The sequence below is a fragment of the Pristis pectinata genome, chromosome 29 (genome assembly GCF_009764475.1).
Source record: "Pristis pectinata isolate sPriPec2 chromosome 29, sPriPec2.1.pri, whole genome shotgun sequence".
Taxonomy (NCBI): domain Eukaryota; kingdom Metazoa; phylum Chordata; class Chondrichthyes; order Rhinopristiformes; family Pristidae; genus Pristis; species Pristis pectinata.
Window position 1 is genome coordinate 3,059,253 of NC_067433.1, and position 23,060 is coordinate 3,082,312.

Consider the following 23,060-nt stretch of genomic DNA (forward strand, 5'->3'; position numbering starts at 1 on the left):
TGGGAGTGACATCCAACTGCTTTTTTTTAGTTTCAAAAATAAACTTTATTCATAACAACAGATTCAGGTTTATTGTCACTGACACGTGTTGTGAAATTTGTTGCTTTGCGGCAGTAGTACAGTGCAAAGATATAACATTACTAGAGATTACAAAAGTAAATAAATAGTGCAAAAAAAAGGAATAACGAGGTAGCGTTCATGGGTTCATGGACCATTCAGAAGTCTGATGGCGGAGGGGAAGAAGCTGTTCCTGAATCGTTGAGTGTGGGTCTTCAGGCTCCTGTACATCCTCCCTGATGGCAGTAACGAGAAGAGGGCACGTCCCGGATGGTGGGGGTCCTTAGTGATGGGTGCCGCCTGCTTGAGGCACCGCCTCTGTCAGATGTCCTGGATATATAATTAAAAATATATACACAGTGCAAAATGTTTTACATTCTTAGCGTCATTTGCTCAATACATTCAGTAATGTTAACGCTTAATTTAAAACCAAGGTGTCATAACTGCAATCTACTAACAACTGAGATTATTAATCCTTGAAGCCTAGCTCTATTTATAAATATAAGCTACACTTTAAATTTGTGGAGAGGCAACTGAATGCCACTGGATGTGGGTAGTTGCTGTATGAAGTTTTACAGGATATGTGCAATTTGCAAGAAATCCAAGTGAGTTGCGACATTTAAGGAAAGTTTTATTAAGGGCTGGTGTTCCCGGGGCATCATGGGAATGAGGGATTGGACGGGAGAGGGGAGGGGCTGGGCAGGTTTAGGGCGCCTGCGCAGTGCCGTCGGCGTGCTCCAGCTCACGATCCTCGCGCATGCGCCGAGCCGGTCCCCGCTCTCGGGCGCAGGCGCAGTGCTGCGGCTTGTCTCCTTCACGTTGCCCTCTCGGAGCGGCGGGGTCGGTCAGCGCGGAGCGGAGAGAGGTATTGAGGCGGCGGGCGGGTGTCGGGAGGTCCGGGGTCGGGAGGGAACGAACGATCGGGCAGCGCAGAGTAAAGCACCCAGGGCCGTGCAATGGTGTGGCAGGCCGGGCCTGGGTCCCGGGGCTCCTCGCCTGGCCGAGCCCCGCCTTTGGAGCAGAGGGTGGGGATCCGCGGCCCAGACTGTCCCTCCCCCCCTCATCCCCTCCCCCCCTCATCCCATCTCCCCCAATCTCCCCCATCCCCCCCATCTCCCCCCATCTCCCCCCATCCCCCCCATCCCCCCCTCCCCCATCTCCCCCCATCCCCCATCTCCCCCCATCCCCCCCTCCTCTCCTGTCCCCTCATCCCATTCCCTCCCCCTCATCCCGCACTATTCATCTCGTTATTGGGTTTAATGAGTATTGCCCAGTCCTAATTGCCCTTCAGAAAGTCAGGGCGAGCCCCAGTCTTGAGCAGTTGCAGTGTTGAGGGTGCATTCACACTCTTGTTTGACAGGGAGAAGCAGGATTTCAACCCAGTGAGGAATCTCTAAGAATCTTGTGTGACTCTGAGGTCCATTGCAGGTGGTGGAGACTTCCGCTGACTAGTAAGCAGCAAACAAGAAGCTAGAGGAATTCAGCGGATCATGCAGCATCTGGAGGGAAATGGACAGTCGAGACCCTTCATCCGGATGCTCCAGCTTGCTTGTTACAGCATCTGTAGTCTCTTGTGGCCTTAACTATTAGTAAGCTGCTTTGCAGTCAAGGTTTGCTGAAAGCATAAATACAGAGACTTGAAAAAATGAGCAACAAGTGAAAGTATGAGAAATGATTATCGATAACATAAAAATCCAAAAGTGAAAATCAACTTAAATAGTAAAATGCTAGTTAGATTAAGGGTGAGACCTGTTTGGGGGACAAAAGGAAGATTTTTAGAGGGTGTGGTGTGAAATTCATAGAGGCACAAGAGACTGCAGATACTGGAATATGGAACAACACATAAAAATCTAGAGAAACTCAGTGGTTCAGGCAGCATCTATGGTGGGAAATGGACAGTTGATATTTAGGGTCAAGATCCTTCATCTGGATGGTGTGAAATTCATACTTTGCCTCTGGCTATTGAGAGGAGGGACCGAAACAAAGTTATTTAAGCACAATGATTGTGTAAATTTATTTTAACACAGTCAGAAATTGTGTGATGATTTTTTAAAAAAGTAATTACAGCTCTGTCGTGTTCTGAATTGAAAGTTCACCTGGTCCATATTCACTCGGGTTACTGAGGGAAGCAATTATGGTGACATCTCTTAAGTGAAAGTGAAAATCAAAATCAAAACTGCAGATGCTGGAAATCTGAAATAAGAACAGAAAATGCAGGAAAAACTCAGCAGGTCAAATAGCATCTGTGTAAAGAGAACGTCTAGGACGGTTGAATGTTTTTCTTTCCACAGATTCTGTATGATCGAGCACTTTGTTTTCATTTGGCAATTATTGGGGAGTTACCAGATGACAGGGAGATTGCAAAAATAGTCACCAGAGGCCTCTTGGACTTACGTGGAAGGAAAATCTTAACTCATTTTGGCTCTGCTTAATTGGTTTATCAGAAAAATGTGTTAATAAAAAAGACGACATAGGCCTGTTTAGAAGTTTTTGACCAACCAAATCTTTTGGCTGGAGTTGATGAGTGTTATACAATTGATATTGTGTCTGTAGACTTCCAGACTATAGCGTCATGGTGAGGTAGAACATAGGAAAAGGCCATTCAGCCCACCACATCCATGTTAGATGGGTATCCATCTGCACTAATCCTGCCTCCCAGCAGTCAGCCTATACCCTTCCATGCCTAGGTGATTCCATTGCTCATCTGGAGATCTATTAAATGCTGTTAGTGACCCTACTTCAACCACTCTCTTGGGCAGTGCATTCCAGATACTTGCCACTCTGTGGGTGAAAAAGGTCCCCTCTGTTCTTTTTTTCCCCCTTATCCTAAACCTATGTCCTATCTACCTCTGAAACAGGGAAAACTTGCCTGCAGTCTACCCTGTCTATACCCCTCATAATTTTATATACCTGAATTGTGTGTCTTCAACCATCTCTACCTCAGGGAGAACAGACCTAGCTTCTCCAGTCTTTCTGCATGACTGAAACGCCCCATCCCAGGCAACATCCTGGTGAATCTCCACTGCACCCTCTCCAGTGCTAACACATTCTTCCTATTGTGAGGTGACCAGAACTGCACACAGTACTCCAGCTGTGCCCTCACCAAAGTTTTATAAAAGTTGCAGCATAAGGTCCTTGTTTTAATATTCAGTACCCTGACTAATGAAGGCCGGTATCCCATATGCCACCTTAACCAAGTTATCCACTTGTGCTGCAATCTTCAAGGATCTCTGGACATTCTCCAAGGTCCCTCTTTTCAGCAATACTCCCTAAGACTCTACCATTCATGGTCTATGTCCTAGCCTCATTTGTTCTACCAAGATGCACAAACTTGTATTTATCTGGATTGAACTCTACTGCCATTTTACCAACACATCGATATTACCCATAGCCTAAGACTACACTCCACACTATCCATGACTCTGCCAATCTTTGTGTCTTCTGTGAACTTTCTGATTGTGCTTCTTACATCCAGATGCAAATCATTCACATACATTACAAGCATCAAGGGTTCCAGCAACAATCCCTGAGGAACACCTCTGATAACAGGCATCCAATCACTAAAACAACCTCTACCATCACTCTCTGTTCCTGCCTTGCCACCCAGAGCAAATTCAGTTTTGTATCCAGCTTGCCAAATTTGTCTGGATCCTATGGGCTGTAACCATTTGAATCAGTCTCCCCTGTCGGGCCTTGTTAAAGACCTTACCAAAGTCCATGATCTACCCTTGTTGATGCACCTGGTTGCTTCTTCAAAAAATTCAATCAGATTGGTCAGACAGGATCTGCCTTTGTGTTTTATAAGTTATCAAAGAAATGGCATTTGTGAAGGTGCAGTGTGAATGTAAAATTGGCAAAGAGAGCAAAATGGTTATTTCCCAGTGTCATAAGGAAAAATGAGCATGAGGCTAGAAGGTGTGCAGCCAGAGGATTAGCATCTAGAAGACATTTGTGAGTGTTTTGGATACTCTTCCCTTTGGAACATTGACTCAAGCATCCTATCTTCTCTTGGTTGACTGTTAATTTTCACTGTTTATCTTTTTGTATCATTGTGAAACTGATGAAAAGTGTCGTGCCATTTAAAGCAGTCAGCATTAGTACCTAGCAAACTGTAACTTGCTTAAAGTACCTCATTAAGGTTACTTGGTCACTTGTTGGAAACTGGTCAAAGTTTGTTTAATGTGGACTCTGGGGCTTATTGTGGCAAATGATAAACTCAGCATTCGCAGCAAGAAACTTGGTCTGGGATTTGGGGAGGATAAGAAATTGTCTGATTGTGTTGAATTTCTGTTACCTGAATAATGGTTGTATCTCCTTTCCAAAGGCAAGATGTCTGTGCCACCTTCATACGCAGACCTTGGGAAATCCAGCAGGGACCTATTCAACAAAGGATATGGTAGGTGTCTTATCTGAGTTAAGAACTTGTTCCAAAGGTTATATAAGAGTTGGATTATAAATATGCTTCTGCAAATTGATTGGGGATTGTCATTGCACCTCACCTCATCACAACAAAGAAAATTGATTTATTTTTATAACATGCCTTGAATATGTAAATACTTTGCATCTAATAAAGCATTTATTGATTACAGTTGAAGCAATTGTTCATGTGTTTTTTATGGTAAGAGTATTCAAGTAAGTTTTGATTTTAAAATACTATCATGACTTGAATTTTTTATTTTTGGTTTAGGTGTGCTTTAATTTGCCTTGGAATGGAAAGTAATTTGATAAATCAGTTGATTATCAGTGATCTTTCTTCAGGTTACTTCTGTGTACTGTGTGGCTGTGGTTTTCACTCTCTCTTCCTTGTTAATGAAATTCATTTCATCTTAGTGCTTGGGTTTCTGAATTTACTAATCGGGTCTTTATTTCTTTCTTTCACTGACAGTGACTCCTCACCCTTGTTTTGGGTAACTCTGATCTACACTGTCCCTAGCTTGCCACCCAACACAAATTACACTAGTACATGGATTGCAGCCAATTCACTTAGAAACTTAATCCATGTTCTAAGAACTAGAATTGGCCATTCTGTCCATTGAGCCAGCTACATTTCATTAGGATGGGCATCTTGATCATTTGGTATTGGTTTATTGTTGTCACTTGTACCGAGGTACAGTGAAAAGCTTGTCTTACAAACCGATCGTACAGGTCAATTCATTACACAGTGCAGTTACATTGAGTTAGTACAGAGTGCATTGATGTAGTACAGGTAAAAACAATAACAGTACAGAGTAAAGTGTCACAGCTATAGAGAAAGTGCAGTGCAATAAGGTGCAAGGCCACAACAAGGTAAATTGTGAGGTCATAGTCCATCTCATTGTATAAGGGAACCGTTCAATAGTCTTATCACAGTGGGGTAGAAGCTGTCCTTAAGTCTGGTGGTACGTGCCTTCAGGCTCCTGTATCTTCTACCTGATGGAAGAGTAGAGAAGAGAGAATGTCCCGGGGGGGGTGTGGTCTTTGATTATGCTGGCTGCTTCGCCAAGACAACGAGAGGTAAAGACAGAGTCCAAGGAGGGGAGGCTGGTGTCCGTAATGTGCTGGGCTGTGTCCACAACCCTCTGCAGTTTCTTGCGGTCCTGGGCAGAGCAGTTGCCGTACCAAGCCGTGATGCATCCAGATAGGATGCTCTCTATGGTGCATCGGTAAAAGTTGGTGAGAGTCAAAGGGGACAAACCAAATTTCTTTAGCCTCCTGAGGAAGTAGAGGCGCTGGTGAGCTTTCTTGGCTGTGGCTTCTACGTGATTTGACCAGGACAGGCTGTTGGTGATCTTCACTCCCAGGAACTTGAAGCTCTCAACCCTCTTGACCTCAGCACCATTGATGTAAAGAGGTGCATGTACACCGCCCCCTTTACTGAAGTCAATGACCAGCTCTTTTGTTTTGTTGACATTGAGGGAAAAGTTGTTGTCATGACAGCATGTCACTAAGCTCTCTATCTCCTTCCTGTACTCCGACTCATCGTTATTTGAGATATGGTCTACAACAGTGGTATCATCTGCAAACTTGTAGATGGAGTTAGAGCAGAGTCTGGCCACACAGTCATGAGTGCATAGGGAGTAGAGTAGAGGGCTGAGGACTCAGCCTTGTGGGGCACCAGTGTTGAGAATAATCGTGCCGGAGGTATTGCTGCCTATCCTCACTGATTGCGGTCTGTTTGTAACCGGATCCTTGACTTTCTGACAGAGGGAGGTGTTGAGCCCTAGGTCTTGGAGTTTGGTGACAAGCTTGCTTGGGATTATTGTATTGAAGGCAGAGCTGTAGTCAATAAACAATAGTCTAACATAGGTGCCTTTACTGTCCAGATGCTCCAGAGCTGAGTGTAGGGCCAGGAAGATGGCATCTGCTGTAGGCCTGTTTCGGTGATTTCCTTGCCCTTCCTCCACTTCATTGTGCTCGCTCCCTACAGTATTTTCATTTGAAATGCCTCAGATGACTTTACACTTGGCCTTCTGGGCATTGACTTTCACATTCACTATGAGTGAGCATTATTCGCTTTTGAGCATTTAGTTCAAAATCTTAATGTTTTATTCACTTGTTTGAATTCTTCCTTTGGAGAGAAGAATTCTTTCCCTTCTGCCTTCCCAGTTTTAAATGCCTCAATCAGTTCATCTGCCCAGTCGAAAAATCCAAATCCACCCTATTCTTGTCCTGCTTGGTGGCAGCAAACCAGTCTGATTCACTTGTGGACTTTGTCTACGGGCTGCGAAATGGAGCACAACGTGAGATCGAAGCAGTAATTGGCAGTTTCCTGTTCTTGATGAAGCTTGGAAAGCATTTGCCTCTGATCGATTTTGCTCATTATAAATTAATGTATATAGACTTGTAAATTGCTTGTTCATCTATTCCTCTGCCCTTTACTGCCTCCTCTACCTAGATTCTATGTTTGCATGGTGATGCACCTATTTTCTCACTGCTTAACTTATGTACTTTTGTGTTCATCAGAATTCACTGTTTTGTGTGTGTTTGGAAGAAAGGGGCTCTTGTGGCATTTTTCCTTGATCCTAACGTGGTTTGGGTGCTTGTCCCCTAATGTCCCATTTATTCCTATTCACGGCATTCTATCTTCCAACCTGTGAGATTGCCTTAGTGTTAATTAGCACTTTATTATTGGAAGCCTGGCTTAAGCACCTTTCAGAAGTGCAGACATACATGAGACCACTTGCTTCCACAGAGCCATGCAGGTGCTCACATATCAGCTTAAGGCAGTTTCAAGTTCTTGCACACTTGCTCATGCTGAATTTGATTCCAGTTCTCTCACTGCAGACAATATACTCAGTGATCACTAAGTTTTTCGTGGTTGAGTTGATTGGAGGTATGTATATGATAGTCATAACCTGGGTAGTTATGCTAGAGAATACATAGATGGACATACCAGGGAAGGGTCTCTACTGGACAACCTTGGGGAATGAAGCTGGCAAGTGGTGGGTGAGCATTTTGGGAATAGTGATCATAATTCAATGTGGTTATGGTGGAGGATAAGGATGGTCTGCATGTTCGTGTCCTAAATGGGTTTATTTCAATAACATAAGACAGGACCTGCTGAGGTAGATTAGGAGCAATTGCTTGAGGGTAAAATACGGTCCTACAAGTTGGAGCTTCTTAAAAGGGAGATTGTGAGAGTTTAGGGCCAACATGTTCCTGTGAGAGTGAAATGTAAGGATGGCAAGATTAGGGAAACCTGGAAAACGAGATGTTGAGTTGATGAAGGGAAAAGGGTATAGGCAACTGAAAACTGTAGTCCCTTGAGGAATATAGAGAATGTGTGAGGGTACTTGAGAAGGAAATTAGGTGGGCATAAAGGGGCCATGAAATACCATTGGCAAACAAGAGTAATGTGAATCCCAAGGCATTCTATGAGTGTATTGAGAAGAAGAGAGTAACTAGAGAAAGAGTAGATCCCCTTGTAGACCAAAGGGACAGTCTGGTCTTGGAGCCATGGGGTGTATTAAATGTCTAAAATGAATACTTAGAACATAGAACAGTACAGCACAGGAACAGGCCCTTCTGCCCACAATGTTGTGCCTTACCAGTTACATTAGTAATAAAATGCCCAACTAAACTAATCCCTTCTGTCTACACAATGTCCATATCCTACCATTTCCCTCACATTCATGTGTCTATCTAAGAGCTTCTTGAACACCCCTATCGTATTTGCCTCCACCACCACCCCAGGCAGTGCATTCCAGGCACACACCACTCTGTGTAAAAACAAAATGCCCCACACATCATCTTTGAACTTGCCCCCTATCACCTTAAATGCATCCCCTCTGTTATTACACATTTCAATCCTGGGGTAAGATATTGGCTGTCTACTCTATCTATGCCTCTCATAATCTTATAAACTTCTATCAGATCTCCCCTCAGCCTCTGCCACTTCAGAGAGAACAACAAAAGTTTGTCCAACCTCTCCTTATAGCATATGCCCTCTAATCCAGGCAGCATCTTAGTAAACCTCTTTTGCACCCTCTCCAAAGCCTCGTCATCCTTCCTATAACGGGGCGACCAGAGCTGAATACAATACTCCACATGCGGCCTAACTAAAGTTTTATAAAGCTGCAGCATAACTTTCTGACTTTCAAAATTGGCTTGCCCATAGAAGACAGAGGGTGGTGGTAGATGGAGCGTGTTCTGCCTGGAGGTCGGTGACCAGTGGTGTTCTGCAAGGATCTGTTCTGGGACCCCTGCTCTTTGTGATTTTTATAAATGACTTGGATGAGGATGTGGAAGGGCGGGTTAGTAAGTTTGCTGATGACACAATGGTTGGTGGTGTTGTGGATAGTGTAGAAGGTTGCTGTAGATTACAACAGGACATTGATAGAATGCAGAGCTGGGCTGAGAAGTGGCAGATGACATTCAACCCGGATAAGTGTGAAGTGATCCACTTCGGGACATCGAATTCGAAGGCAGAATACAAGGTTAATGGCAGGACTCTTAGCAGTGTGGAGGAACAGAGGGATCTTGGGGTCCACGTCCATAGATCCCTCAAGGTTGCCATGCAGGTCGATAGGGTTGTTAAGAAGGCGTATGGTGTGTTGGCCTTCATTAGTCAGGGTATTGAGTTCAAGAGCAGTGAGGTGATGTTGCAACTCTATAGAACTCTCGTCAGACCACACTTGGAGTATTGTGTTCAGTTCTGGTCGCCTCATTATAGACAGGATGTGGAAGCTTTAGAGAGGGTGCAGAGGAGATTTACCAGGATGCTGCCTGGATTGGAGAGCATGTCTTATGAGGATAGGTTGAGTGAGCTAGGGCTTTTTTCTTTGGAGAGAAGGAGGTTGAAAGGTGACTTGATAGAGGTGTACAAGATGGTAAGAGGCATAGATTGAGTGGACAGTCAGAGACGTTTTCCCAGGGCGACAATGGCTAACATGAGTGGACATAATTTTAAGGTGATTGGAGGAAGGTATAAGGGGGATGTCAGGGATAAGTTTTTTTACACAGAGTGGTGGGTGCGTGAAATGCACTGCTGGCAGAGGTTGTGGGGGCAGATACATTAGGGACATTTAAGAGACTCTTAGATAGCCCCCTAGTTTTCTATCATTTATGTGTCTATGTGGGAGGGAAGGGTTAGATAGATCTTAGAGCAGGATAAAATGTCGGCACAAAATTGTGGGCCGAAGGGCCTGTGCTGTAGTGTTCTGTGTTCTATGACTCTTGAACTCAGTGCCTAGACTAATGAAGGCAAGCATGCCATATACCTTCTTTACCACCCTATCAACCTGTGTAGCCATTTTCAGGGAGCTATGAACTTAGACCCCAATATCCCTCTGCTCATCAACACTATTAAGGGTCTTGTGATTAACAGTGTACTGTCTCTTTACATTTGATCTCTCAAGGTGCAACACCTGACATTACTTATCTATATTCATAGAGAAGAGGGACATAGAAGGAGAGCTCAGGGTGTGGGACAGTGATATTCTGGAGTATGTTAGAAAGGGGTGGTGTTAGATGTCTTGGGATGCATAAAGGTGGATAAATCCCCAGGGTCTGAAGAGATTTATGCTGGGCTACTATAGGAGACAAAGGAAAGATCCTAATGAACATTTTGCGTCTTTGTTAGCCATGGGTGAAGAACTGGATGACTGGGTGAGGGCAAATGTTGTTCCTTTATTCGAGTGGGGATGAGCCTGAAAATTACAAGCCAGTCAGTCTTTCAGTGAAGGTATTGGAAAAAATTCCTAAGGGAAACAATTGATCTTCACTTGGAAAGGCAGGAATGATTAGGGATAGTCAGCATTACTTTCCTGTCAGCATTGAAATTCTGTCTTCCAAATTGGATTTGATTTTTTTTTGAGGATGTAACTAAGTTTATTGGTGAGGGGAAGGTGTTAGATGGCCTTTGACAAGGTCCTGCATAATAAGCTGGGATCCGGGGCAGGCTAGCAAATTGAATCCAAAATTGAAAGTAGTAGGAGGAAAGTGGGGTGGAGGAGGATTGCTTTTCTGGTTGGAAGTCTGTGACCAGTGGTATATCGTAAGGATCGATACTGCAACCTTTGTTTGTGATAAATATTAACAACCTGGATTGAACGTAGGAGGTATGATGGGTAAGTTTGCAGACAATATGAAAATTGGTGGTGTTGGTGGATAGCAAGGAGGGGTGTCTAAAACGACAGCAGGATGTAGATCAGCTAGAAAGTTGGGTGGAACAATGGTAAATGGAATTTAATCCTGACAAATGTGAGATGATGCGTTTTGGCAGGGGTAACAAGGGGAGAATGTTTGGAGTAAACAGTACAGCCCTAAGAAGCGCTGATGAACAGAGGAACCTTGGGGCCCAAGTCCATGGATCCCCGAAAGTGACAGCATAGATGGATAAGGTGGTGAAGAAGGCATGTGGACTACTTGCCTTCATTGGCTGCGGCATAGAACATAAGAGCTGGGTTGGTGAGACCACACCTGGAGCATTGTTTGCAGTTCTGGTCACCACAACACAGCAAGGATGTGATTGTGATGGAGATTGTGCAGAGGAAATTCTCCAGGATATTGCCTAGATTGGAGCATTTCAGTTGTAAGAAGAGACTGGAGAGTCTGAGTTTGTTTTATCTGGAGTGGAGGAGGCTGAGGGGTGACCTGATAGAGGTGTGTAAAATTATGAAGAGGGTGGGTAGAGTAGATAATTTTTTTCCCCATGAAATAGGGTGTCTAAGACAAGGGGTCATAAGTGTAATTTGAGAAATCAGTTTAGAGGAGAACTGAAGGGGAAGTTTTCCCACAAGAGGGTGGTTGGTGTCTAGAATGCACTGCCTTGAAGAGGTGCTAGAGGCAGACATTCCCACCACATTTAACAAGCAACTAGACAAGTATTTCAATCAACAAGGCATAGAAGGCTACAGACCTGATGTGGGTAAACAGGATTAGTGTAGATGGTATGACAGGTGGCATGGATATGATGGGCCATAGGGCACATTTTTGTGCTGTTCTGACTCTGTAACTCCATATCTAAAATGAAAGCACAGTACTGCAGATAGTGGGAAGGTGGTGCAAGGCAAAAGTAGGTGTTAGTCTAATGTAAAGAAATGCAGGTGGGGCTGGGAGTGCTTTAAATAGGAACATCAGAATCTTTACAAACCGATGTCTGAACATTGTAGACAGTGGTTATGTTCTAAAATTGGAAGAGCAAAGCTTTATGGATTGGAACAAGGGCAACATCGCAGTTAGTATTGGAAGTGATCTTAGGACCATCATTTTTGTTCAAGTTGCTCAGTGTTTCTAAAAGGATTAAATAAATAAATATCTTGCCTTGTATTGTTGTAAAGTGTCAGTGGTCCTTTATTTCCATCCTGGCCCTTTTGTTTTCTCCAGTGACACAAAGTAGAAGGTGTCTATGTTCTCCACCTACTTAATTCAGTGGATTGATCTGGAATCCGATCAATAGCTCGTGATCATCTAGTGAAGACACTGCAGTTTGTTTGAAGGCCCTCTCTGCCAAGTCATACACTACCAATTACTCTTTGTTCAAAAGTTTAAATGGGGGTGGGGGGGGGAAGATGGTGGTGGAAGAAGATTGCAAATGGGTCCTCCCAGAAATTCAAGCCATACCAGATAACACAGCATCAGGAAAGTGCCGTCTTGTCAGGGTTTACTACTCTGTATTCCTGCCACCATTTGGTTCTAAGCACTGTCGCAGAAGCTCGTTATGGCCTTTGAGTGAGGGAAAGGCAAGAGCGTTAATTTGGACAGGATAGTGGGCGTGCTGCTGATTGGTGACAGCAGAAGCACTCATTTGAATACATTCGTTTAAGACCACATGAGATAACTCAATTACATAATCTGAACTTTGCTGGTGCCAATGGTGCTGATGCAATGATTCTTTACATAGTAACAGTAACTTTTTTTTTGCAAAGAGCCCTTGAGTCTGAAGCTTGGTGTACAAGTCAGTTTGAGTGATATCAAATAATTCACACAATTAAATCTGGTATCATGGAGACACGAGAGACTGCAGATGCTGTAACGTGCACAAAATGCTGGAGGAACTCAGTGGGTCAAGCTGGGAAATGAACAGTCGACGTTTCAGCCTGAGACCCTTTATCAGGACTGGAAAGGAAGAGGGAAGAAGCCAGAATAAAAGGGTGGGGGGAGTGGAAGGAGCAGGAACTGGCGGGTAATGGGTAAATCCAGGTGAGGTGGGGGGGGGGGGGGGGGTGGAGAGTGGGAATGATGTGAGAAATCTGGTATCAGCCTTGCTCTGATTTGCTCTTGTAGTGATTTGAGAAGTAAACGGGGAACCCAAGAAGTGCATTTGGCAAAAATTTGATTAACTATCGAGGCAGTGAAACCTGGCCTGGGTTGTGTAGTAGATTTTAGTAGAGAGTTGGTTACTTTCAGTAAGAGCAGTGTAATATTATTATCGGGATTTCAACAGTTGTAATATTCATTTCAGCAGTGGAAAAGATAGCTGAACGGTTCAAAACTGCATTCCAAACTTGGTTTGTATGTGGAGAGAGCAATTTTTAAATTCGTTCATGGCATTATGAGCATCACCAGCGTTTATTACTCATTCCTGATTGCACTGATTGAAGGTGAGCCACCTTCTTGAATCACTGCAGCTGGTTAAAATACCTATCGAGAAGTGCAACGATAGAATTGAAGTACAGCTAAGGGTAGGGCTGTCAGCAGAAGTGGTGGCAGGTTGTGAGAATTAATCAAAGATTGAGCACAAACCATGTTGTTCGTTGTATTGGATCAAGTGATATTTCAATAATATTTTCATTCAAACATCCATCCAGTGAATGTGCTGCTTTTAGTATTTTTATCCCCTTCTGTGAAGCCGTATTCCATGTCATGGTTGAAAGGTTGTGAATGCGGGAATCTTCTCCCTAACCTCACGGAAATGATTATTTGGTAATTGACTTATTATTGTCACATGTACATAGATACAGTGAAAAGCTTTGTTTTGCATGCCATCCAAACAGATCATTCTATACATAAGTATATCGAGATAGTACAAAGGAAAAACAGAATATAGTGTTACAGAGAACATGCAATGCTGGTAGACAGTGAAGGTGCAAGGGCCATGACGAGAAAAGATACAACATCTCTTTTGCATACTGTTCTGACATAATTATAATGCCATGTATGTCTCCTTTCAATTAGTGATATAATTAGATGAAAATACTTCTAAATACAACTCTGTGCCATCACATTATCTCCCTGTTATGTGTGTCCACACTTGCACTTTTCTGTAGGGTAGTTTTGATTTTTATATTTCAAAGATTGCTGGATTTAATTTCTTCCTGGAAAAGTATAGTTTTTTTGGAGTTTCCTTGTGGTTAATATTTTCAGAATTTTGCTAATAATGTAGAGGGCTTGGTGCAGTGTTTTCTGTGCTGTCCATTCTAAAGTGCTCCTGTTCTCATTCATTAGGATTCGGTTTAGTGAAGCTGGATCTCAAGACCAAATCATCGACTGGAGTGGTGAGTGTAATAGAGAAGCAATGAGTTGGGGCATGTCTGTTTCTGAATAGTCAAATGTAATGTTGTGCAAAGGGCAGCAGTGTTCGAAGAGAAGCACTGGAATTATCAGGGGCATAGACGTTTTGGTAATGGATGGGATAGTGGTTATGATCTTTGTCCACTACTCCACAAGCAGGAAGAATTACTTCAGGTCACAGCTTTGCATATCTTGAGGTGCTAACGGAACAGCATTAAGAAAGACCTGGGAGGAAGTGAATGAGACAGAATTGGGATTATGTAACAAAGGCATTTGTGGACTTGGCGATCTGGCAGACTGCATAAATATTAATGCTTTAAAGTTGTTACAAATGGGACAAGTTGAACTGAACCAGAGTTAATTTGGATCAAATGGTTTTAATTTGGTTTATTAACTGAACCAGAAATAACCTCAGTAGATTTTGTGAATGGTCTTCTGCAGAGGCCTTTCCTGATGTACTCTGTCTTTGCTCTCATGATTCTTTGAAACCTTTCCACAATAAGCTGTTCAGTTATTGAAGTTTGACGACACTTTCAGAACTGTAACAGGCTGAAATAGCTGGATGGGATTGGTGAAATGGAGCCTCCCGTTAATCTTGTGCCCCGTTTCAACAAAGCCCTGTTGTATGTCCAGATCTTGAATTCTGGTAGTACTCAATTCTACTGTCCCATCTGTTAGCTGTCAGTATTATTGATGCTTGATCTTGCAGCTGAATTCTAACGAACTTTTTTCCCCTCTTTGCTTTCCCTCTCCTGCTGCCTGACCTTGCTTGTGCTGGATTGTGCAATCAGATGGTAAGATAGTGTTGCTGAATCCATGTGTGTCCTCGCACCCTTTTCCCCTTGTCTTCCCCTTTTGACATTTAATTGGCACGGTGTCTGGGTTTGAAGAATATTTGATTAATTTCTTCTGCTGTAACCAATGTTGTGACCTTCTGGTCTTCTGCTTGTGCTGCTGTGTTCAGTATGTTATGTCATTCGTAAATTAGTTTATTATTGTCCCATGTACCGAGGTACAGTGAAAAACTTTGTTTTGCATACCATCCATACAGTTCATTTCATCACATCAGTACATTGAGATGGTACAAGGGAAGACAACAGAATGCAGAATAAAGGGTTACAGTTGCAGAGAAAGTGCAGTGCAGGCAGACAATAAGGTGCAAGGCCAAATGGGTAGATTGTAAGGTCAAGAGTCCATCTTATCGTACTAAGGAACCATTCAATAGTCTTATAACAGCGGGATAGAAGCTGTCCTTGAGCCTGGTGGTACATGCTTTCAGGCTTTTGTATCTTCTGCCCAATGGGAGGGGGGGGGGGAGGAGAGAGAATGTTGGGGTGGGTGGGGTCTTTGATTATGTTGGTTGCTTTACCAAGGCAGTGAGAAGTGTAGACGGAGTCCATGGAGGGGAGGCTGGTTTCAGTGATGCGCTGAGTTGTGTCCACAACTCTGCAGTTTCTTATGGTCTCAGGCAAAGCAGTAGCCATACCAAGCCGTGATGCATCCGGATAACTCTGTTGACATTCCTGGGGCAAGGTGAGGCAGGAGGATGTGCAGTGATGACATGCAACTAAGTATTGTTTAGATTGTCTACCATGTGAAGCTGTTTTTTCAGAAGAGGAAGAAATGAGAATTGAAGTGCTTTTTGAAAACGTTACAAAGGCTGATTGATAGGACTTTTTTGGGAGTGCTTTATCAGAGAATGATTGGCTTCCTCTCTTATTTGCATATAACCTTTCACTATAGGTGTGATTAAAGATTTCATTATTGTAGGTATGCTATTTCATGGCAGGAGCTCAGTGCTGCTGCTTATTCAGACTTTTGTGTTCCAGTTGCATTCTTTTTTGAGCAGCTGATTAGATTTAATACCATTTTACACTTCCCACATTCCCATCAACTCCCCCGTAGATTCTGTGATTCTGCCACTACCTCTGCACTTCAGGACAACTTCCAGCGGCCAACTAACCTAGCAACCTGCATGTGGTCTTTCGGGAGAGAAGTGGAGGACCCGGAGCAAACCCACAGAGTCACAGAGAACGTGCAAACTCTGCACAGACAGCATTGGAGGTCGGGGTTAAACCTGAGTTGCTGGAGCTGTAAGGCCACAGCTCTGCTATCTGTGCCGCTTCATCATGTAGAATGCAAAAGAATTAAAGTCCCACCAGTCTGCAGCCCATAATTCCCAGATTGGCTTGTGAGTTTCTAGAGGCATTTGGGAATTTTGTTCAAAATTGATTAAATTATTTTGTTCGATTGTTTTGTTCAGTTTGGTTATTTATCTTTCAGTTATTTTGTTCAATTATTTTGTTCCTGTGTTTGGTCTCAGTGGGACTACCTACGAGCCCGGCTGTAAGATTTATTTCTTCCTTAGTCAGGACTTCCTAGCAGAGCAACAACTTTTCTCTCTGTCCCTGTCTGCAGGCTCTCTTTGTGCCTGCCCCTCCTGTAGATGAGCTGTGCACCCCCACATCCCCTCTGCCGCCCCCCCCCACCCCACCCAAATTCATATATAACAGTTCACATTAACTTGTGAAGAAGAGCAAATTGAACAAGTTACTGGAGGAGTCTCGGTGCACGTGGAGCTGCAACTTGACTGGCTGTCAAGATCTTTACCAAATACACTTTGGTAGAGACCTTGACACACTTACTGTGCCTGTTGTCTTCTGTTTACTGAAAGGTTGCTTCTGACTTTTGGTCTTTAATTCTCTGTGGTGGAATTGTGGGATAGTGTTGGAATTTGGAATTTTTTTTTAAACTATGTTAACAACTAAACCATATTTGCCTAGGCACTAGCAGTGAGATGCTGAGAGGAAAGGAAGGATTTGAAAATTCTGTTCTCTTTTAGGAGTTTACTACCTCTGGGACTTCAAACACCGACACAGGTAAAGCCACAGGCAGCCTGGAAACCAAGTATAAAATGAAGGACTATGGCATCACCTTCACTGAGAAGTGGACTACAGAAAACATTGTGGCTGCTGATGTCACCATCGAAGATCAGGTACGTAGTGCAAAATACAGGCATTATAGAATGAGGTGGGTCCGGAGACACAGATCTGTAGAAAGGAAACTTCTTGGATTATCAACTCATTGTTAATTGTGAATAGTCTTGTACAGAGTCCGTTGAATTAACCCAAGATTAAAATGAATCCCATGCAATTGCATCAGGTTCCTTTCAATCTTGATCATTCTGAAGCAGGGCTGTCTGACATGTCCACTGCAGGATATATCAAGATAAGCCTTGTATGATAAAACTATTATTGTTGACTAGTCTGCATGTTTGCAAACACAATCCCAAGGTATAAAGACAATTGGCACTGGTAAGTTGTTCACTAAAATGATCTATTTGTCCACTTGTTTTCCACATGATCAATTTGTATGGTTTTGTTTGTCTGCTTAGTCCTGTAACCTTTTAATGTTGCAACTGAACAAGCAACTGCCTAATTTCCTTAACGGACGTTGCTTCAGCAATTGTTTGTGATAGAAAATTCCCTCATCTGTATAGATGTTTTTCAGACCACTGTTTCCCGTTGTTAGGCACAGCTTGTGTTAACTGTCAAACACTTCTATTAATTCAGTGATTGCTGACTGATGTATTTTAGTAATTTGCGTCTCACTGCAGCCTGTTAACGTTATCGGTTTGTTTATTCACTTCAGAGTGTTGGCAATAAGTCAAATTCTTATTTATGGCTTTCTTATCACCTGCCTAAGAGATGCTTTGGGTTCTTTTGTGAAGTGAAATGGGCATTGAATCTTAGTGATGGTGACTCAACCCAGATCATTGCTGCATGCTGTCTAATTGGCAATACAAGTCTTAGGAGACTTGGAGGAAATGGGGAAATCTATCTTGGCACAGTGCCTTCATTAACATGAATGAAACAGTGGAGGGAGCTTTGTTCACTCTATCCAGCTCATGGCAGTGCTTAATGGGGCAGAGTAGAGCGATACCCTGTACCTATGCTAGGAAACCAGATGCTGATGGCAAACGTGACTGTCTTTGCCGTTGCTGCATTGCACTTACGGGAGTGCAGCTCTCCTGTACTCCATTGGATTGCCAGCCGTAATTATGCACTCGGATCCTCGGAGTGAGGTTATGAGAGTGAGACTGTTCCTCTGGTGCATGAATTAGAAAATTAAGACGTGCAAGTCTTCACAGGTTCTCAAAACTCAATCCCCACATCTGCCGCTTGTGATAATTATTGTTCACAGGTAGTATATTTGATTGATTAATCTCAATACGTATAAAGCACTAAATCTCTGTTGGTTTGCTTTTTCCACAGCTTGCTAAAGGACTGAAGTTGACCTTTGACACAACATTTGTACCAAACACAGGGTAAAGCCTGGACTTTTTTGACTAGGGCAGGGTGCACAGGGTGGTGTTCAATCCTTGAATTTGCTACCTCTGTTAGCAGTACTCTTCCCATCAATGAGTAATGCTGAATGTTGTTTATTTCCCTAAAGGTTGGTGAGCTTAACAAAACTTTATGGAAGCTCAGATTGAGAAAGGAGAACATGCAGACTCCATCTGTCTGTCTGTCCCTCCCCACCTCCCCACACCCTGTTAAACACCAAAATCGCTGGTGATGTGATTGGGTGAAGAATTTATTTTCTCAGAAATTGCTAATGGACATGGCCACCCTAACAGAACACCAAGGGAAATTAAATTGAAATTGCTGGATTAATAGAGACTTTCTGCAGTGGTTGTTACATGGTTTCGGGTAATCCTTCAATTGGGAGTTTGTGTTTTTACTGAAAGCATTGTAGCTGAGAAGAACCATCCCCAAAGCTGCTGCAGTGGTGAAGATTGAGTCTAGTTCAACCTAAATACTGTGCCTTGGCCATAGTGAGACTGGTGGACAGAGCTTGCATGGAAAGCATTTAACTGACTGCTGGGCATCATTGGTGGATCCTGAGGGCTTTTTCTGTGATGTAGAAATTGTACAGAATCATTGTAAAGCTTTAAGTCAGAAGTTGCAGTCATATCAGAATTAAGTAAAAACTTGCATCTGTCAATGTCCGAGGGCAGGCCAGTGAGCAAGCTCAAATAAGGCGGAAGCCCTGATGCGAGTGCAATTTAGAGGCTTCCATAAGAGGCCAGGAATCAGATTCACTGGGTTAAAGGGAGCCATCAGCATAGAAGTGAATGTAAAGTTCCACCCTAGGCCTTACAGCAGCAGAGTTCAGATGCCAGGCAGGTTCCTGATGATTATCCCATTACCCAGCAAGGATGTGTGTGACTGGGATAAAACAGGATCCAGCTTAATGCTTTGAGGCTGTCCATGGACAGAAAATCAGCTGATGCTTGAAGGGTGTACTGCTGAGGCTTTATAAGGTGTTGGTCAGACCAGATTTGGGGTATTGTGAGCAGTTTTGGGCCCCATATCTAAGGATGGATGTGCTGGCGTTGGAAAGAATCCAGAGGAGGTTTACAAGAATGATCCTGAGGATGAAAGGTTAATGTATGAGGAGTGTTTGATGGCTCTGAAGTTTAGAAGGATGAGGGGGGATCTCATTGAAATCTACCGAATATTGAAAAGCCTGGAAAGAGTGGACGTGGAGAGGATGTTTCCAGTAGTCCCGGACCAGAGGGCACAGCCTCAGAATAAAAGGACCTCCTTTAAAACTGAGATGGAAAGGAATTTCTTTAGTCAGAGGGTGGTGAATCTGTGGATTTGATTGCCACAGACGGCTATGGAGGCCAAGTCATTGGGTGTATTTTAAGCAGGGGTTGATAGTTTTGATTAGTAAGGGTATCAAAGGTTACGGGGAGAAGGCAGGAGAGTGGGGTTGAGAGGGAAAGTAAATCAGCTATGATCGAATGGTGGAGCAGACTCGATGGGTCGAATGGCCTAATTCTGCTCTACGTCTTATGGTCTTGTGCTCTGCTAAGACTTGGGCATGTAGAACGGGCTCCTGGCTGGTGTGCTGGAAAGTGTCTGCGGAACTCCACCTAACTGGAGATTCAGAACCTTGTCCAGGACCACTAATTACTGCTAGGTCTATGTTATAACGTACATAATGTAAGTAATGTGGATTATGTTTTGCCTGCAGAAAGAAGAGTGGAAAGCTGAAGACTGCCTACAAGCGAGACTACATTAACTTGGGTTGTGATATAGATTTTGACTTTGCTGGTCCCACCATCCACACTGCAGCGGTCTTTGGGTATGAGGGCTGGCTCATCGGGCACCAAATGGCCTTTGACACTGCCAAGTCCAAGCTGGCACAGAACAACTTCTCTTTGGGTTACCGGGCTGGGGATTTCCAGTTACACACCCATGTGTAAGTACACCTGAGAATGGGGACAGATAATGTTCAAGGTTTAGTCTACTCGCTGAACATCACTTCCAGTAAGAATACATCATGTCTGCTCAGTCATTCTGCTGTGTCTGGGAACAAGGAGAAAGTTGAGGTTCTGGTTTGTACGTGTGGGAGCTTTACATGTAAACCCATGGGAGCTATGTCAGAGTTCCTTTCTAATGCCTTCAGGTCCTTCATCCCAACTGGTCCATGCTGACCAAAGTATCCATCTAAGCCAGTCCCATTTGCCTGCATTTGACCCATATCCCTCTAAACCTTTCCTATCCATGAACCTGGCCAAGTGTCTTTTCAATGTTGTTATTGTACCTGCCTCGACCACTTCCTCTGACAGCTCGTTCCATGTACAGACCACCCTCTGTGTGGAAAAAGTTGCCCCTTGAGCTCCTATTAAATCTTTCCCCTCTCATCCTAAACCTCTGCCCTCCAGTTCTTGACTCCCGAACCTCAAAGCTTGCAAAAGAGTGAAGTTAGTCAGACAGCACAGAAATAGACCCAGCTTGTCCACGCCAACCAAATTGTCTAATTCACCTAGTGCCATTTGCCTGTGTGTAGCCTATATCCCTCTCCCATCCATATACTTGTCTAAATGTCTCTTCTGAGATACCAGTTGCACATCTTTTCCTACAGGACACTGGCATTTCAACAAAAAGCCTGAAGCAGCCTTTCCTGACTGCTGTGCCAGTGGACAGTAACATAAAGGTCAAAAATGATGGTTGCACCAGATTAACCTATGGAGAATGGGTCTTGCTAGGTATTACTGGCATTTTGGAGATATTAGTGAATTCATCTTTAGGAGATTGCCATACCTTTAGACTTCTGGAATCACTTTTCTGCTGTTGCTAATACAATGGGTGCTGCTCATTTAGAATTCCTTTCCTCATTGTCTCTCAGAAACGATGGTGCAGAATTTGGAGGTTCCATCTACCAGAAAGTGAATGACAAGGTGGAGACTGCAGTCAACCTTGCCTGGACTGCTGGCAGCAACAACACTCGCTTTGGAATTGCCACCAAGTACCAGATAGACAAAGACGTCTACATATCAGTGAGTAATGTCCCCGCTTTTAATAGTTGGTGGACGTTTACAGCCTGGCATTAAGACAAGGACAGACAAGAAAAAGCTGGTTCTAACTATAAGTGGATGCTCTGGTGCCTGGGATAAATTGGAAGGGAGAAAATAAGCACAATTATGGGCGGACAGTAAGCAGAATGAGACTAATTCAGTTACTCTTTCAAAGAGAAGGCAGAAGGAATGACTGCCTAGAAGTGTCTCTGATTCACTTATTCTAGTTTTAAACTGAAAATAGCCCATGGAGGAGTAAAAATTAAATGGTGATTAAAAATTTGTGAAGTAAAAACAAAAGTGGGTTCAAAGGAAAAACTGTATTTCATGATAACAGTATCTTTCCCTCTGTTACTCTGGCAGTTTGTCCCCTTGGGTTAAATCTGTGTTTGTTCTGCTTTAGGCCAAAGTGAATAACTCCACCCTGATTGGACTGGGATACACTCACAGCCTCAGACCAGGTATGTATAGACACCCATCTTAACATCCGTGTGTTCAAAATACCATTCACTAATAGTGTAGCTCTGTGATCTGTGCCCTGCTCTAATGACACGGTGGTGTCGACTAAGATTGCAAGTTCTCACATTAGAACAAAGGGAGGTGGTACCTACAGCTTCACCCACTTGTCTGTCTTATCAAAGTCTGTGCACCTTAACAATGTATAGCAGGCCATGAGTAGTTTCACAGCTGAGCTGAATTCTCTTCTCAATTTTTACTGGGATTAACAAGCTATGAATTTACAATATTATAAATCAAGCATAATACATTCCTGGCTGCTTATTGCAGGGACTGAGGCCTGTAGCAGTGAATCACTGTGCTGCTTGCTTAATTGAAGCTGGATAGAAAAGATTGTGGGCAACTTGGGTAGATGTGAGGGTTGGACATGAGACAGATTGCTTGTTGTGTGTGCGCTGTTCAGTGCCTGAGCAGTCTAACTGGGGGACTATGCTGCCTGAACAAGAGTGAAATGTGTGGTTATTTCCAAAGTAAAATGTCCTCCTCTGGTTATTGTGACCAACACAATCTGTTGTGTTTGTGCAGAGTAATGGGATGCAGAGCACGGCCCACGTAGCCTAATGTATGTGCAGACAGAGGATCCCATGAAGGGAATGTTATAGACTACAATGTGCGAATGTGCATGCCTGGTACTTCTGACCCTTCTCCCCCTTTTGTCTCCCCTCCCTCCCTGCCACAGGTGTGAAGTTGACACTATCTGGACTGATTGATGCAAAGAACATCCATGCTGGGGGTCACAAGGTCGGTATGGGCTTTGAGCTTGAAGCATAGTTCTGAGGAGAGAATTGTAGCAACTTCGGGTTAGCTGCTAAAATACAAAAAATCTTCAAAGTAAAATGACCCCTCCATGGACAAGGCGCAGAAGAATCATGAGAATATTTGGCCTTAATTGACTGATTTCTGATCCTGCCGACCTACCTCTTCCGCTGGGAAATGGGAAGCTTGGGTCTCAGTCCTTGGTACTGGATTGATTTCCCAGTCAACAGCACGTGGAGGTTGTATCATGCTGGCTATTAGCATTCTAAATTATTTCCCCAAAAGTCAGCTTCGAATCATACGCTAAGTCACAACCAATAATTTATCTTTTCTTTGTGTCTGTGGTAAAGAGCGTCGTGGCCATTTTTGAATCACTGTGGTGAAGCACACATTTAAAGAAAATAAAAGGAAATAATTGAGTTTCTCA

At 43.5% G+C, this 23,060-nt stretch overlaps 1 protein-coding gene across 1 annotated transcript; it reads left to right on the forward strand.

Annotated features, from left to right (window-relative positions):
* The first annotated feature begins 781 nt into the window (after positions 1 to 781).
* On the forward strand, positions 782 to 23,060 carry LOC127584203 (voltage-dependent anion-selective channel protein 2-like). The gene is made up of 9 exons (XM_052040800.1): positions 782 to 922; positions 4,382 to 4,453; positions 13,924 to 13,973; positions 16,832 to 16,984; positions 18,264 to 18,316; positions 20,035 to 20,262; positions 21,193 to 21,343; positions 21,765 to 21,822; positions 22,557 to 23,060. Exons 2-9 carry the CDS (start codon positions 4,387 to 4,389, stop codon positions 22,646 to 22,648), a joined length of 852 nt encoding a protein of 283 aa, XP_051896760.1. The 5' UTR covers positions 782 to 922; positions 4,382 to 4,386; the 3' UTR covers positions 22,649 to 23,060.

Coding starts and splice junctions, on each gene's coding strand:
- LOC127584203 (XM_052040800.1), top strand. CDS start 4,387: ATGTCTGTGCCACCTTCATACGCAGACCTTGGGAAATCCAGCAGGGAC. Junction 4,454..13,923: donor CCTATTCAACAAAGGATATG/GTAGGTGTCTTA, acceptor CTCATTCATTAG/GATTCGGTTTAGTGAAGCTG. Junction 18,317..20,034: donor ACATTTGTACCAAACACAGG/GTAAAGCCTGGA, acceptor TTTTGCCTGCAG/AAAGAAGAGTGGAAAGCTGA.